Genomic DNA, 14,526 nt, shown 5'->3' with positions numbered 1-14,526 from the left:
ACAGCCCGGGCGGGCAGCGGCGGCAGCCAGCCCGAGCCCCGTCCCGTCCCGCTCCTGTCCCCGTCCCGCTCCTAGCTCGGCCCCCATCCCGGTCCCCGCCGTGCCAGTGGCCGCCATGGCAGAGCAGGAGAGTTTGGAGTTCGGCAAAGCCGACTTCGTGCTGATGGACGCCGTCACCATGCCCGAGTTCATGGCGAACCTCCGGCTGCGGTGAGTGAGGGGCGGGCGGCGCGGCCCCGCCGCCCCGGGGCTCCGCGGGTCTTCCCCTCACACACGGCCCGCTTGGGATGGAGTGTGAGGGGGTGAGCGAACCGAAACCCTCCCTGAGCCTCCTCCGCCTGCTGCCCCTCCCTGACTGAGCAAAGCCGCACAAAAGTGTGGGTTTTCCTATGAAATGGAAGAGCCGAGTAAAGATGAGGGTGCTCAGGGTGCACCGAGCCCTGGGGGCTGCGGGGGCTCTCAGTTTCCCCCTCTGGAGAATCTCCCTCCGGAGTCACCTGCCTCAGTGCCCACCTCCCTCATGGGACCACGGAATGCTTTAGGAGCGAAGGGACCTTAAGGACTTTACTTTTAAACAGTATCTTGTTGATCTTCCCCTATATCACAGAAACACAGGTTGGGTTGGGTTGGGAAGGGACCTTAAAGCCCACCCAGTGGCAGGGACAGGGACACCTCCCACTGTCGCAGGTGGCTCCAAGCCCTGTCCAGCCTCGGGCACTGCCAGGGATGCAGGGGCAGCCCAGGGTGCTCTGGGTTCCCTGTCCCACTCCCCTCTGTCGGGTTTCTCGCCTATGCTGACATTCTGCAAAGTTGCTTTGGAGAGAAAGAAAAAGAGCAATAAAAGTCACCAAGTCCAAGGTTGCTCCATCCCCAGGGGCATTGCAGCCGCTCGCTGGTGTAGATTTGCTGTGCTAACATTTCCTGATCTTTATGGTTTTATTTCCCTTGTAGACGTGGTGGGTGCTGGGAAGATTCAAGTTTTCCTGCCTGTTCCCTCTCAAGCACAAGTAAATCCTGGGCAGCACTGATAGAGGACAGCCAGGGACCCTAAGTCTGCGGCTGCTTTTCACTTTCCGTTATAAAACATTCATGGGAGCTCCTCCTGATAAACTCTTATGCCCCTGCTTGTGCAAGGATTTGATAATTGGCAAAGAGAAGCCTTTGGGATAAAGAGGTGACTTGCTGGCTTGTGTCCCTCCCCTGTTCTGCTCAGGTTTTCCTGCCTGCTCCTGTCCTGCCACTTGTGCTCTGATGGGTGTTGGAATCAGTCACTTGTCACGCCCCTGGTGTTGTTGGAAGCACCTGAGAGTGGCAATAGATGGGAGGTGGGCTAAGCTCCCTCAGCAGGCTTCACACTATTGAGGAAGGAGAATATTAAGCTTTTTCACACAATTGCGTTGCCTCCTCTGGATGAAGTCTGTAGATTTTGAGATCTGGCTGCTTCAGCCACTGAGTGCTTGGGGATTTCTGTGCTGCACAGCTATCCCTGTGCCTGAGAGGCTGCAGGGTGAGGGCTCAGGTCCTGTGCAGTGTAATAACAACCAGCAAACTTTATGCTTCTTCCCTTTTATATTTTGTTTTTCTGTTTGAGCGGAGAGGGCGTTTGTGTTTGAATATAAGAAAATCATATTGAGAATGGTTGAGCTTTGAACATGATTTCAGATTTAAATTAATTTTGCAGTGTGTCTAAAAGTTTAAATTTGTTTCTCATTTGTACACTCCATGACATTTGTAATTGTATTAGAAAGGGCTTGCATGCATTATCTTTGTAATTAGCAGGAAACTTGTGTGTCATGGTTTGTTCTTGGGATTTTATTCTTTGGTTAATGTGTACTAGAAATCTAAATGAAGTATTGGAAATGGATTTATAAGTTAAAAATCAACATGGCATGTTGGTTGCCTTTAGGAATCCATTGAGAGGTGCCTTGCGGGACAGACTTTGCTAATTTTGTATGAAGGGATGAGAAGAACAAGCCAGCAGTCCTGGATCCTTACAGTAAATGTGCAACTTTGTTTATTTTTTTCTCTGAGCTGTTGCTGATGGAGCCTGAGGGTGTTTCCAGGACATCCCTGCTGTGTCTGAAATACCTTGGAGGCCCTGTTTAACTGCAGTGCCTTGGTCACTGGCACTCAAACCTGCCCCCAGCCAGGCTTGTCCTCTGACAGCAGTTCAGACTTGAGTTCTTCTCGCCTGGCTGTGAGTTCTGCCTGAGCTTCAGGGTCATCTGGTGTCTGAGCTGTGAGCAGAACAAGCTTTTGTCAAAAGCTGATTGATACTGTTAATTTTTCTAGCCTTGGTGCTGTCACCCCTGCCTCCAGGCCTGTCTGCACTGGGCGTTTGGGAAAGCTGATGTGAATTCCCAGAGTGTGGCAGCTGCCGCGCTCTGCGGGCGTTGGGCGCTGTCCGGTGGCCCCGAGCTGCCGCCCCAGCCCCGCTGCCAGTGCTTTACAGCGCCCAGGCAACACCTGCTGCTCACCTTTTCTGCTCTGGGGAGGGCATGGACTCCCGGTGCTGACATAGGAAGCTGTGTGAGACCCTGCTCCAGGGCTGGTTGTGTCATGTGGCGATGGCAGCGTCCCCTCTGTGCTGACAGAGGGAAGGAGTTGCTGCTCCCCCGTCACCGAGTGCCCGTGGCGGGTTTGTTCACTTTACACTTGGATGGCTCCACCCCAGTCCATCAATCCAGCTTTTGCCAGAGCTATTTTTGTTGGGGGTCACTGGCTGACCCAAGACGGGCTGTGCTGGATTTAGTTCCCAAGTGAGTCCAGATGTGGGTGGAATTGAAATCATACCAGTTTCGGTGCATGCAAGGATATTTCCCCAAGGATGTCTCTAGTGGGAAAAAAAGGAATGATGAAGATGCACTTTTCATTAGTGTAGTATCTGAATTCAGTGCTGTTGACATGGGCTGGATGAGTGAGCCTGGGTAGGTGGGTGGATGCAGTGTGAATTTACTACCTCATTTCCCAGCCCCAGTGCTCATGCCCAGTTATTTGTAGGTTTGAGTGGTGATTCAGCAGGGATATCACTGTGTCAGTACCTTTTTGTGGTTGTGTCTTACAGCTACTTAGTGAATGTTTCTTTGGACGCTCAGCAGTCACTGCGTGTTACACTTTATTGTAAATAAAAGTCATTCTGTCTTTGAATTCCTTAGTCCTGAGTGTGCTTCATCCCAGTGTCTGGTCGTGATTCTTAGTCATCAGAACAATTTTTTTAAAAGAAAAGCAGGACTATGGGAATGGTCTATGTGAACTCAGTAGCTTTGTTTCTTTATAGTAACCTCCAGAACTGTACAGACAATTATTTCTGGACCGCTCATAAATCGGAATTATTAACACAGCTGTATTTGAGTGGTTTGTGTGTCAGCAATTGCCCATCATCCCTTCAGTGAGTGCCTGCTTATCTCTGCACTGCTGCAGCAATGATTGGCGATTCCAATCCCAGGACATCAGATTAATTGAAGCACTCCTTAAAATAGGGAATCTTTTTGTGTCTACCAACATTCAGGTCCTGCACTGGCAGGCAGGTATTTATCTGTAGTCAAGTGTTACCTGTGAGTGGTGGGAGAATGCTCTGGACTTGGTAAAACTCTCTATTTCACTGCTTTTGACTTAACATGACCATGGCTATTCCATGGCAGGTGGACTGAGATGTTGCTTGTGGAAAGGGAGTGTTGGTCTGGCCAGAGCTGCTCAGCTTTTGCAGAAATTGTGATGTAGATGAAACTATTGAGTAAGAGAAGCAAGAAACTGCACCACCTCATTTTCTTCATGCCATAGTGAAAATTTGAAGTAGTAAAAGTTACCATTTTTAATTTACTTCCTTGTAAGGAAGCTTATTTTTCAGAATTATGAAATATTCTGGTTTATCAGGTGATTTCTTGTATTGCACTGCAAAGACAGCTCACTGTTCTGTCCAGCTTGCATTTGCCTTGACAAACAGATCAAACCTCAGAGCACTAAAAATGGGATCTGTGGAATGCCAAGAGGGAGTTCTTGAATTATCTGCTGTGCAGCCTTGGTGATGCCTTTGGGAGTCACTGCAGAGCAGTTCCTCCTCCCAGGGTCTCAGGTGTGTGCCAGGACAGTCAGATGTGACCCAGCCGCTCTGTGCCAGGCAATAGGATCCTGTGGGAGCCCAGCTGGGGCACACCCAGCACCCCTGAACCACTGGGAGTGAGAACACATGGAAACACAGGGAAAAGCAAACAGGTACACAGGGCAGAGTTTGGGGTGGTTTGGTGTGAGCTGTGTGCTCGTGGTGTTTGTGTCCCCACATCTGCATTGTGAGCAGCTGCTACCTGACTCATCCTCTACTGATTTCTAGTGAGTTGCTCATTTTTCATAAGTATTGTGCAAATCCCCCCAGGAACACAATAGATGTTTGTCACTGTTATTAAAGAATTCAAGGATGTGTGAAAGGAAGACAGTGAGAGCACCTGGTGATGTGTAATGATTATAAAATGAATTTGGGGTTGTTTTCCTCTTCTTTTAAGTATTCCAGCATGAAACCAGCTGTGGAAGGCTGTACTTGCTACTCAGTTCCTGGTCATCGCAGCCCACCTGAGCCTGGGGTGGTACACAGATCTAGGGGTTAAATAGTCCTTGCAGTTGTCTCCCTGTTCACGTGTTGACTTCTGGCCTCTTAAAGCAGCATTTCCTAAAAACACAGCTCTGTGCTCACTTAAAAACACACAAAAGTGGTTTTTGAATGTTTCTCAACTATCTGACAAACCCCAGCATTTTCAGATTAAGACAACAGGTCTAGGTCTGTATTTACTGCAGCACCATTTGAAACACAGATAGTATTTGCTATGATTGTTAATAGTTTTGGCATCAAGAATCTATACTGAAAATCTGGTTCTCCTGAGAATGTGCTGAAAGTATTTGGTGCTGAGGGAAGTGTTTGCTTTACAGGCAGGGCTGAGATGTGGGCTGGAGTCCTAGAAAAAAGTTGGAGCAAACTGAATGGGGAATTGGGCTTTAAGTGCTGCAGAGGGATGTCTCAAAGGGCTTTTCCTGAGATTGTTGTGTGGAGGTTGTACCTTTTGGGCCTCTGTCAAAAAATCCCCGTTGTTTTTCTGGATGATGTGGTGAGTTGAGGTCATTCTTTGGGATCCTAAAATCACAGAAGAGTTGGGGTTGGAAGGGACCCTGAAGTTCATCCAGTTCCACCCCCATGTCCCTTCCACTGGAGCAGGTTCTTCAAGTCCCTGGCCTAGGACACTTCCAGGGAGGTATTTTATGTTCTGAAAGGCCAAACTCCTGTTCTGCCATCCAGTGTCCCCTAGACCTGCAGGTTGGGTTGTTTTTCTTTCTTTTTGCAAGTCTGGAAGAGGGAGCACAAGATGTGGGGTTGAACAAATGCTTTAATTTGTCCCCATCTTCAGGAAATGGGTGTCCCTGTGATCCATGAGGAGCAGTTCCTAGCCCAGCTGTGGGTCCCATTTGTTCCTGCTCGGTACCACGCCCTTTCTGTTCTTCCCTTGATGAACCTCAGTTGCAGTTTTGGAGTGAAGGGTGCTGTCTGTATTACACTGATATTTTTACACTGACTTCCTTATCTTTTGAGCACCATCTTAAACATTCGTATTTGGGGTTGAAGTTGTGGTGGGAGAGGTTTGGTTTCCCATGAGGTAATAAACTATATTTAATCTCAGCAGAGGAAATATTATGTGAATGCTTGGTTTCATTTGTGTTTTTGCTAATTAAATATTCATGCTTCATAAACAAGCTTTTCATGCCTTTAAGCCATTTTAATTTCCTCATTCTAAATAGTTATGAATATTTGAATTGTTCATGTGGTGTTGGATTAAAGAGCTGCTGGGAAGAGGCTGCTTTCTCCCTGGAGAGGGACACCTTCCTCCAGGTGCTGCAGGACACTCCTTCCTCTGCTCAGGCCAGCAGCAGTTGGGTCTCATCAGCCCTTCTTGGCTTCCTCAGAGTTGCTCAACCTGCAGAAGCCGTCTCGTGTCACAGTTTGGAATGAATGGAATGAAAATTTCCCTTAGTCCATCAAAATTTGACTCAGGAGCTTGGCCGGGGGCCAGGCTGATCCTCAGAGATGGAAGAGGCCATCGATCTCACTTAAAAAGCAAATCCCAACCAGACGAGCAGCAAGGGGAGAATCCAGGCCAGCTTCTGACCCCACAAGGACCCTCAGCCCATGGACACCTGGAGCTGCTGCAGGTGTGCTCTGGGATTCCTGGCTGGAATTCCCATGAGGCTGGCTTTGACTGAGGTGGTGTCCAGCCTGGGTTTGTTTTGCCTCCATATGTGCTGAGTTTATCTGGTTTCACTGGGCCCTCCTAGCACATCTGCCCTCCCTGCCTGATGAAAGCCTCCTTAGATGGAAGTTTTACAGGAGTCTTTTTATAGCAGCTGGGTGGGGGAGTGTTTAATAATTTTAGCACGTGGGTGTTGAATAATATACGTGGTCAGATTTATGAATGAGATCAGTCTTTCAGGGTGCCTTGTAGTTCTAAACTCTGAGGCTGCTGATGCTGTGCCCCAGAGCTGCTGGTCCTGCCTCCAGCTGCCTCTGGTCCTTGCCAGAGCACAGGTAACAACATTTAGTTGTGGGCAGGAAGCAGCAGCTTGGAGAGGGACATCCATGGCCCATGGCATCAGGTGTGAAACAAAAACCGGGCAGAGTCAGAGAAGTAACCAGAACTGTGGGGAATTAGCTCAGTAGAAAATGCTCCTTCTTGCATTTTTTAGTCTTTTTTTCCTGCTGTTTACACAAAGTATATCTACAGAAATCAGCTGGTAATTTAGGAACTCCTCAGCAGCCTTTTGACTTTCATCCTTACTCTGCAGTAGTTTTGTAGATTCTGATGAAGTGCTGTGCATCCTGAAGCTCCTCAGTGTTGTAGTGCATCTGTTTGGGATGCTGTCAGGTGGAATCCTGTTCTGGTTTTTGGCTACCCCATGTTCGAGGTGGCTTGTGTAACCTGCATCATCTTAACTGAAGTGATTTGTCATCACCTGCTATTTCAACAGCTGAAGGTTGACTCCAAGATCTGCTAAACTCCTACAGTAAATATTTGCTAATACTTCTAACAAGTCTCATGGACTCCTTTAGTCAAGAGTCCTTTGCATTGACTTCTGTTCAAAAATCTGCCTCTCCAGGTGCTTTACTGATCCAACACTCACTGAGCTCTTGCATTTCTTTGACTCTTTGCATTTCTTCTGGCTGAGCAGGCTAAGTTCACCACCTGAACTTAGTGATATTTACTTGAATTCCTTTAAAGATACAGACCTCACGAGGTATTTGGAGTTACATCATCTCTCTCTACATCCCTGGGTCATGATTGCATCTTTTTATGGAATTAAGGAATTCTGAGAAGGGGAGGAGAAAACAGATGTCTGCACATAGTTTTGCCTGTAAGTGTGAAATAGGGGAGCTGTGTGTCCGCTGGTGGCAAATGCTCATTTCCAGCTCTCTGAAACAAAAATACAATTTGTAAAGAAGATTTGTTTCTTTAAGGGCTTTTTTGGTGAGATGTGATGAGATCTCAGCTCCCAATGCTGCTGTCACATGCTGATGTTCCTGTATTAGACCAGGTGTAAAAGTGTTCAGTTGTGATGTTTTCAAGTTCTGAAAGCACAGCCTGGCTGTGAGGCTGTTCTGTCTTTGGGAGTGAAAAAGAGGCATTAGACAGACTTAATGTTTTAGAAAATACTTCATTTTTCTTCAAATCTAAGCCATTAAACTGTTCCTGAGATAACCTCTGTCTTTGGCTAGGAATGAGGTTTTTCTGGTCTCTGAGTTGTGTGTGGCAGCAACAGCCAGAGCAGTTCCTTTGGGTGGTGGTTTAGATGGACAGCAGATACTCTCCTGTCAGGACCCAGCTGAGGCAGGAGCAGGGGGATATCTGGTAAGTAAAATAGATGTTACTGATAAGCCAGACACTCAACCCTATCATCACTGATGGTCTTGCAGGGCTCAGCTTCTCAGGCTCAGCAGCAGAACTGACTGGGGCATAACAAGCCTGCTCTTGCTCTAATTCTTGGGGTGGTGGTGAGATTTTCCATTCTGCCCCCAGTAGTTTCTGAGCATTTTTCTGTCCACACTTCAAAATTTCTCCTTGAGCAGTGCTGGAATATTTGTTCATCAGTTCTGTCCTGTTCTGCTGAAGCATTTTGCAGCCCATGTCTCCTGGGCTGCTGCTGACCTTCCCTTCTGGGTGTCAGAGTTGGCAGTGACCTGCCCTATGGCTGCCACTTGCCCAGCAGCACTTCAGAGAGCAGTTTCTGTGTGACTGTTGGGCTGGTCTGATGCACAGCTTTATTTCCAGACAAATGTACCATTGGGTGAACATGGGCATTAAAGCAGTTCCATGTCTCTGGGCAGCCACTTACTGCCACGGTGTCATTTCTCAACCTCGGATGTTTTTTGCTTTACTCTGGCATGTAGGCATTGACTCCCACTGTCCCTCCAAGGAGTGTTACCACACCTGACCTTCCTTTCTCCTGCTGACTTCCCATATTTCTGTAAGTGCAGTACCCTCCTGGTCACCATGAGTGACTGCTCTCTCCTCCTTCAGTACCTTCTGTGTGCAGCTGGGCACCTCTGCCCAGCTTTCCCCCTTGCTGTTGATGTCCCTTCGGCTCCCCAGTGTCACCTCTGATATTGGGCTGATATTCCCAGACTTACCTGACTGTCAGCTGGAATTCCTGGGGCTGGGGGGAGTGAGCTCCCCTGGAGAGCAGTTCCCTTGTTCCACCTGCACTGTTGGACTCAGGCCTTTGCATCCCAAGTCAGGTGTTGTATTCCCCTGTGGTGTGTCAGGCCCAAGCCTGAGCCATACACAGAGCCCAGTCTTGCCCAGAGTCACCTCACAGATTTTTGTGCTCATTCTTCTCCTGTGCCTTGACAAACCCCCTTTCCCACAGAGCTTGTTCAGAGTTATCTACAAAGATTGCTTTTGCTCTCAGTTCTATCTCCTTCACCCATCTCCTTGCCTCCCTCCTGTTCCATCTCAGAACACAGCTTATCTCCTCCCTGTGTTTATCAGTTTCCCAGCAGGACTGATCTGTGCCATGTCTGTCTGAGAACTTTCTGACCAGCGTTCCTGTGCTTTTCTGCAGTTGCTCCTTTTGGCATGCAAGAAACACCAAATAACTTCCACCAAAGACACTGCCTCCCTCCTCCTTCCACGTGTAATTTATGGAACCCACACAAAGTGTGCCATGGCAGGAGGTTGGGAGTGCTGCAGTCACTGATTGTTGTGTTCATCTGCTCAAGTTGTTTCCTGGCTGCATGCTGGATCCCAGCCTGTTGGAATTCTTTTTCTCTTGGGTCTGGACAGAGCCTGCCCCGATGTTATCCTGCTTGAGGTTGTTCAGGTAGAAAATTATCTGATCAGAGTATCTTGATATGTTCCTGTTTAAGGTTGGTGTAACTTAACTTGGGAAGCCTGAAGGCTCATTACATCTTCCTGGGAAATGGAAATGAGATTTGTGGCAGGACTCTGCAATGTATGTGATGTGCTGCTGGGGCTGGATGTGCTGTTAGGGGTGGTGGGCTTAACTCCATCTCCAGACACAAAGGATTTTTGTCCTTGCCCCTGCATCTTTATTCACATCAAGCCAACTCAAGCTGTGTTTCACTGGAAGTTCTGACAGCCTTGGAATAAATCCCTTTATTCTGGGGCCCCTAACAACAAGGTTTTCTGTCCCATTCTGATGGAGAGCAGGTGTGCATGGCTACTCCTTAAATGAATTATTATTTGAGGCACCAGCTGAAACTTTCAGAAAAGGTTCCCTTTCAGTATCAGTCTCCCATTACAGCATCAGTGCCTTCTTCATTGCCCTGGGGTTTGTTTGTGGTGCCCAGGACAAACTCGCAGCAGGGATGCTGAAGGGAACTCCAGCACCTCCCTGCAGCATCCTGCCCAGGGAGCTCAGCAGCCGGGCATGAATGAGAACCCACCTTTTAACAGCTACTGGATGGCAGCAAAGGCTGTCTCACCATGGATAGCAAAGAAAAACAAACTGAAACAAAAAATCCCCTTTCCCACTGTAGGAACAGCACGGCTTTCTTTGGGGAGAGCTCCTCCATAGCATTTGGAGGGGTAAAAACCACAGTGCTATGAAAGCCTTCACACCATGGCCATCAAGTGCACAAGTGAAGCTTTCATTCTCCACATCACATCTCTGAGATGTTTACACTAAAACTTTTGCTGTTATTCAGATTGCTACACTGCAGCTAAATAGATTATTTTACAAGAATGAATGATAAAGTAAACTTCACCTTCAAAAGAAAACTCCAGCTATGGTTCCTTGAAGGCCTCCCCTCCCCTGCAGTGTTTATAAAGGAACTGGATATGGAATTTATAAACTTCCGAGGCGGAAAATGGTGTCTTCAACTGCTCCTTAATACCAGCTTCTTTGTGTGCTGTTGTTTCTTGATCCCAGGTGTAAAAACCAGGGGAGCGAATGAAAGCAGGCTCAAAGAGCTGTAAATACATTTTAGACTTACAGAAAGAATCCCAAAACAGCAGAGCTGGAGCACTGCAGTCTTCAAGTGAACTTGCTTAGAAAAATTGTTGCCCCTGCACCCTGCAGAGAATGTCCTCCCTTGTTTGCTTCTCAGACTGTCAGAAGGACACTGTGCTGCTTTTCCTTGTGCTTCCACAAGAACCCCCAGATTCTTTTAAAGCTGGATGTAAACACCTCCTTGGAACAGTAGCTGTTAAACTTTGTTGAAAAGTGCTTAGCAATGACAAAAAAATGTTATTTCCGAAAGGATCTCTGTAGCACTGAGGGGTTTTTTTGCAAATGAAAGTCCAAATTTACCGCAAAAATGTCCCTGTAACCTCTTATAATTCAAAACATATTCCTTGCTTTTCAAAAGCACAGGCAAATTACCAGGGAGCCTTTCTAAAATAAGCCTGAGGTTGGATGTTTGACTTTGTGGACAGTGCTGCTCGATAATCAGCATTTCCTTTTTTGAGTTTGCCTGTGTCGCAGTCAGAAAGGAGCTTTGATTTGGGTGGTTCCTGACCTGTTCCAGGTGAGGAGAACACGAGCAATGCCTGTGCTGCAGTACTGGGATAGAAACAGGAGTATCCCTTTCCCTTATGTTCCTGATAAATGTAGCATTTGTGTCTCCAGCAAAACAAACAATGGAAATCTTGTCTTTGTTCTTGTTTTTTGGGCCATGCTGCATCCTGGCTTTCAAGGATGCAGACATTCCTGAGCTAGACCTCTCCAGTGTCTGCAGCTGGTTCTCTGAATCCGGGTTGGTTACAGAACTTAAACCCCTCTGAGGAAACGCCAGAGAAAAGCAGATCCCTGTGAAGTGCAAAGCTTCTGAACCTGGTCTGAAACCCTGAGAGCTGGGCTTGGAGGGAACTGAAGGAAACCTAAACAATTTTGAAATGATTGGGAATATTTGGCTTCATTTTCCCAATCAGTCAATAGAAAACATGTTTTCTATTAAGGACTTACATTTTTGGAGACATAAAGAGGGGCTGCTTATTGTAAAAACAAGTCTTGTTTTTCACTGAATATCTTGGCTGCCTAGTTTGATTTTTGGTGCTGTCCCTGCGTCCCTGCAGGCAGTGTGGGGGAGCTGGTGCCAGGCTGTCACCTGGAATGCTGGAACCATGGGTTTGGATGCGAGTGCTTGTGCCCTGAGGAGCAGTGCCAGGCCCCAGCTGGCTGGCAGGAGTGGGAAAGCCAGGAAAGAGTGATGGGGGACACCCATCTCCTGAAAGATGCCATGTGTATCATGTCCTGCCATGCAGGAAACCTCAAATCTCAAATCTTTCATAAACCCAAAGAATGCCTGATTGTTTCTGTCCTGCTTTTCCTCTGGGTTTCTGGATCTTGGATGCTCTCATGGAGGAGCCAAGGTGGCACCTGCTCTCTGGAGGAGCCATTGGAGCAGGAAGATGTTCACTGTTCCCAGAGCTGCTCTGAGGGGATAATGTGGGTTTGGGGCTCTGCTCTCACACCACGGGCTGTGATTGGCTTCAGTTCCAGCTCAGATGTGTTGCTACTGAATTTAGGGAGAAAATTTGTGTCAATCTTGGTCTTCTCCTAGGAGTTCTGTCTGCAACTGATTGGTAATTGGCTGCTCAGCTGCTTTCCTGAGAGGCTGTTTATCAAAGTTAGTGAGCACATCCAGTGCAGATGGACAAATCACTTGTTCTAGTGGGCAAACAAAAATGTGTTGTGTTGCAAACTTTGTAGCTGAATCATGGAAACTGTAAAATTGGGACATAATATTTCAAAATGTTCAACTCCATCTGATACATTTTAACCTTCTGCCTTTCCCATATTGTCCTTGTACCTAGAAAAGAATAACAGAAATTAAATGCAGTAAACTTGGTGGATTTTGAAGATATTCAGTGGCACCTTGACCAAATGAAAATAATCATTTGCTGGGGTTATATTTGTTAATGTGCACTTAAACCACAATAAATCACAGGAGGGATAAGTGAGCAGGTTCTTACAGAAAGACTGGCTTGGTCAGTGTCAGGTTTATGTCGTACAGGGGATGTGGAAAGCTCAAACAGTTAAGTAGCCATAGGTAGATATTTGTTGGGCTTTTTTATCAAGACACCTTTGCTGCCTTGTTTGAAGGCTCCTCTTTACCTGTCCCTGGTTATGTGACATAAATCTTATTCTGGCAGTAATTCCCACAGCACCTTCCCATCCTTTGTGCTGTGACAAAGGATGTTTCACCTCAAGTGCCAGATTTTCTCATGTCTTGATGAGCAGGGTAAGCCCCAGAACCAATCTGGGGAAGCTTTCGGGGGAAAATATCCCCACCTCCTACCTTTCACGTATAGATGTGCTGGCTGGCCTTGTTTAAGACAAAGGAGCAGCCTCTGTTTATCCCAGTCAGGTACCTGATGTGGAAACTGATAGCACTGATGGCCAGCTCCCAAATAATTTGCTGTGTAGGAAAATTGCCCAATTGTGCCCACGCTTCTGGTCCTCCCTGGGTGTCACATGGAGAGTGGGAGCCTTTGATTAGTTCCCTCAATAACAGAGTGCAATGGATATTTTGCAAACTGAAAGTTTCTATCACTGAAGACAGAGATTTCTTTGTGTTTTGACCTGGGTTTTGATACTCTTTGTACCCTCTGCTGCTATCAGTGCCAGATAGTTTCTTTTTTTCATTGGGGGAGAAAGCAACTTGAAAAAACATCCTATCCCATATCAGCTACAAACCATCCATTTATCCATGAGGACAGGGGAGGAGCAGTGTGAGGGAGCAGCACTGGCAAGTGCAAGCATTCCCTGGTTTTGTTCTGCTCTCTGATGTTCAAACTTTTCAGATATTCTGTGGTTGTTTCCAACTTCAGTGATGAAAGCTAAAAACCCCCATAATAAGGGTGAGGATAGTTGTAGTCTTTTTACTCTAACAGGGTGTATTTTAAGAAAAAGCAATAGTTATTATGATACATGTGGAATAAACCACAAGTGATGAAATTTACTTCTCAGACTTGTTTTTCCATCCCTTCTCAGTGTTGCTGCTGCTGCCACTGTCCCCTTGGGTTGTCTGGGATTAACTTCTCCTGCCATGGAATTTTCACACCAAGGATGTTGACTTTGAAATTGCATCTTTAACTCAGAGAGGAAAAGTGGAGTAGTTTTCAGTCTCACAGAAATTTTGAATGAACACTGAGAAAGTAATGGCGGCAGATGGATTTTTGTGGAGTGGGGAATGTCAGAATTGCCTTTCACAGGAACTGAGGGGTTTCAGGAGGATCTCCCTGCTCTTAGGTGCTTTCAGGTGCTGATGTTAATGCCTGGGAACTGATTTGGCTGGAACAAGGATCTTTTGCTTCTCTGCTCAAGATCCACAAGTGCCTTCCAGGGTGGGAACTGATGGCATAAGGTGACCCTGGGAGTCCTGCTGGCCTGGGGTGACAGACCTTCCTCAGCATTCAGTTCCCACTGATCCCCTCCCTTCTCCTACCTGTCCCATTAGAGCTTACAGAAGGTCTCAATGGACACCTTTTCTGAGCTGTTTTATCGTAGAATGTTATGGGGTTGGAAGGGGTTGTTTAGTCCCACGATGGGCAGGAACACCTTCCACTAGACCAGGTTGCCCAAGGCCTCACCCAGCCTGGCCTTGAACATTTCCAGAGCTGGGCATCCACAACCTCCCTGGGCAACCTGTTCCAGTATCTCATTATCCTCAAATAAAAAAATTTCTTCCTAATATCTAATCCGAACTTCTCTTTTTTCAGTTTGTACCCATTCTGCCTTGTCCTGTGACTGCAGTTTGTGACAAAGAGTCCCTGTCCAGCTTCCCAGTAGCCCCTTCAGTCACTGGAAGGTGCTGTGAGGTCTCCACACAACCTTCCCTTCCCAGGCTGTGTTAATGTCAATTGTGGTAGAGTTTCCTTGCCTCGGAGGGCTGAAGGGCCCTGTACTCAGCAGCTCCTCTGGGAGCCAAGAGACCCAACAGTCTTACCCCAGTGCCAGTCCTTGCTGTGCTGTTCCATTCTGTAATTATGCTCAGGATTAATCACTTTCTGGTGCTTCTGGATGCCTCTG

The 14,526-nt window shown here is 47.1% G+C and overlaps 1 protein-coding gene across 5 annotated transcripts in view; it reads left to right on the top strand.

Annotated features, from left to right (window-relative positions):
- Positions 1-14,526, top strand: part of MYO1D (myosin ID) — a 155,700-nt gene continuing 141,174 nt past the window's right edge. For 3 of the 5 annotated variants that reach the window (XM_064400167.1, XM_064400168.1, XM_064400169.1), the window contains exon 1: positions 2-210. In XM_064400167.1, the coding sequence (XP_064256237.1) occupies positions 116-210 (95 nt within the window). In that variant the 5' untranslated portion in view covers positions 2-115. Of the gene's footprint in view, positions 211-14,526 lie in introns of all 5 variants that reach the window. The other 2 variants (XM_064400170.1, XM_064400171.1) reach the window with 2 other exon arrangements.

Source organism: Passer domesticus, chromosome 27 (assembly GCF_036417665.1).
Source record: "Passer domesticus isolate bPasDom1 chromosome 27, bPasDom1.hap1, whole genome shotgun sequence".
In the NCBI taxonomy this organism is placed as follows: Eukaryota; Metazoa; Chordata; class Aves; order Passeriformes; family Passeridae; genus Passer; species Passer domesticus.
The sequence above is the reverse complement of the archived record's forward strand: the minus strand, read 5'-3'. Positions and strand labels throughout refer to the sequence as shown.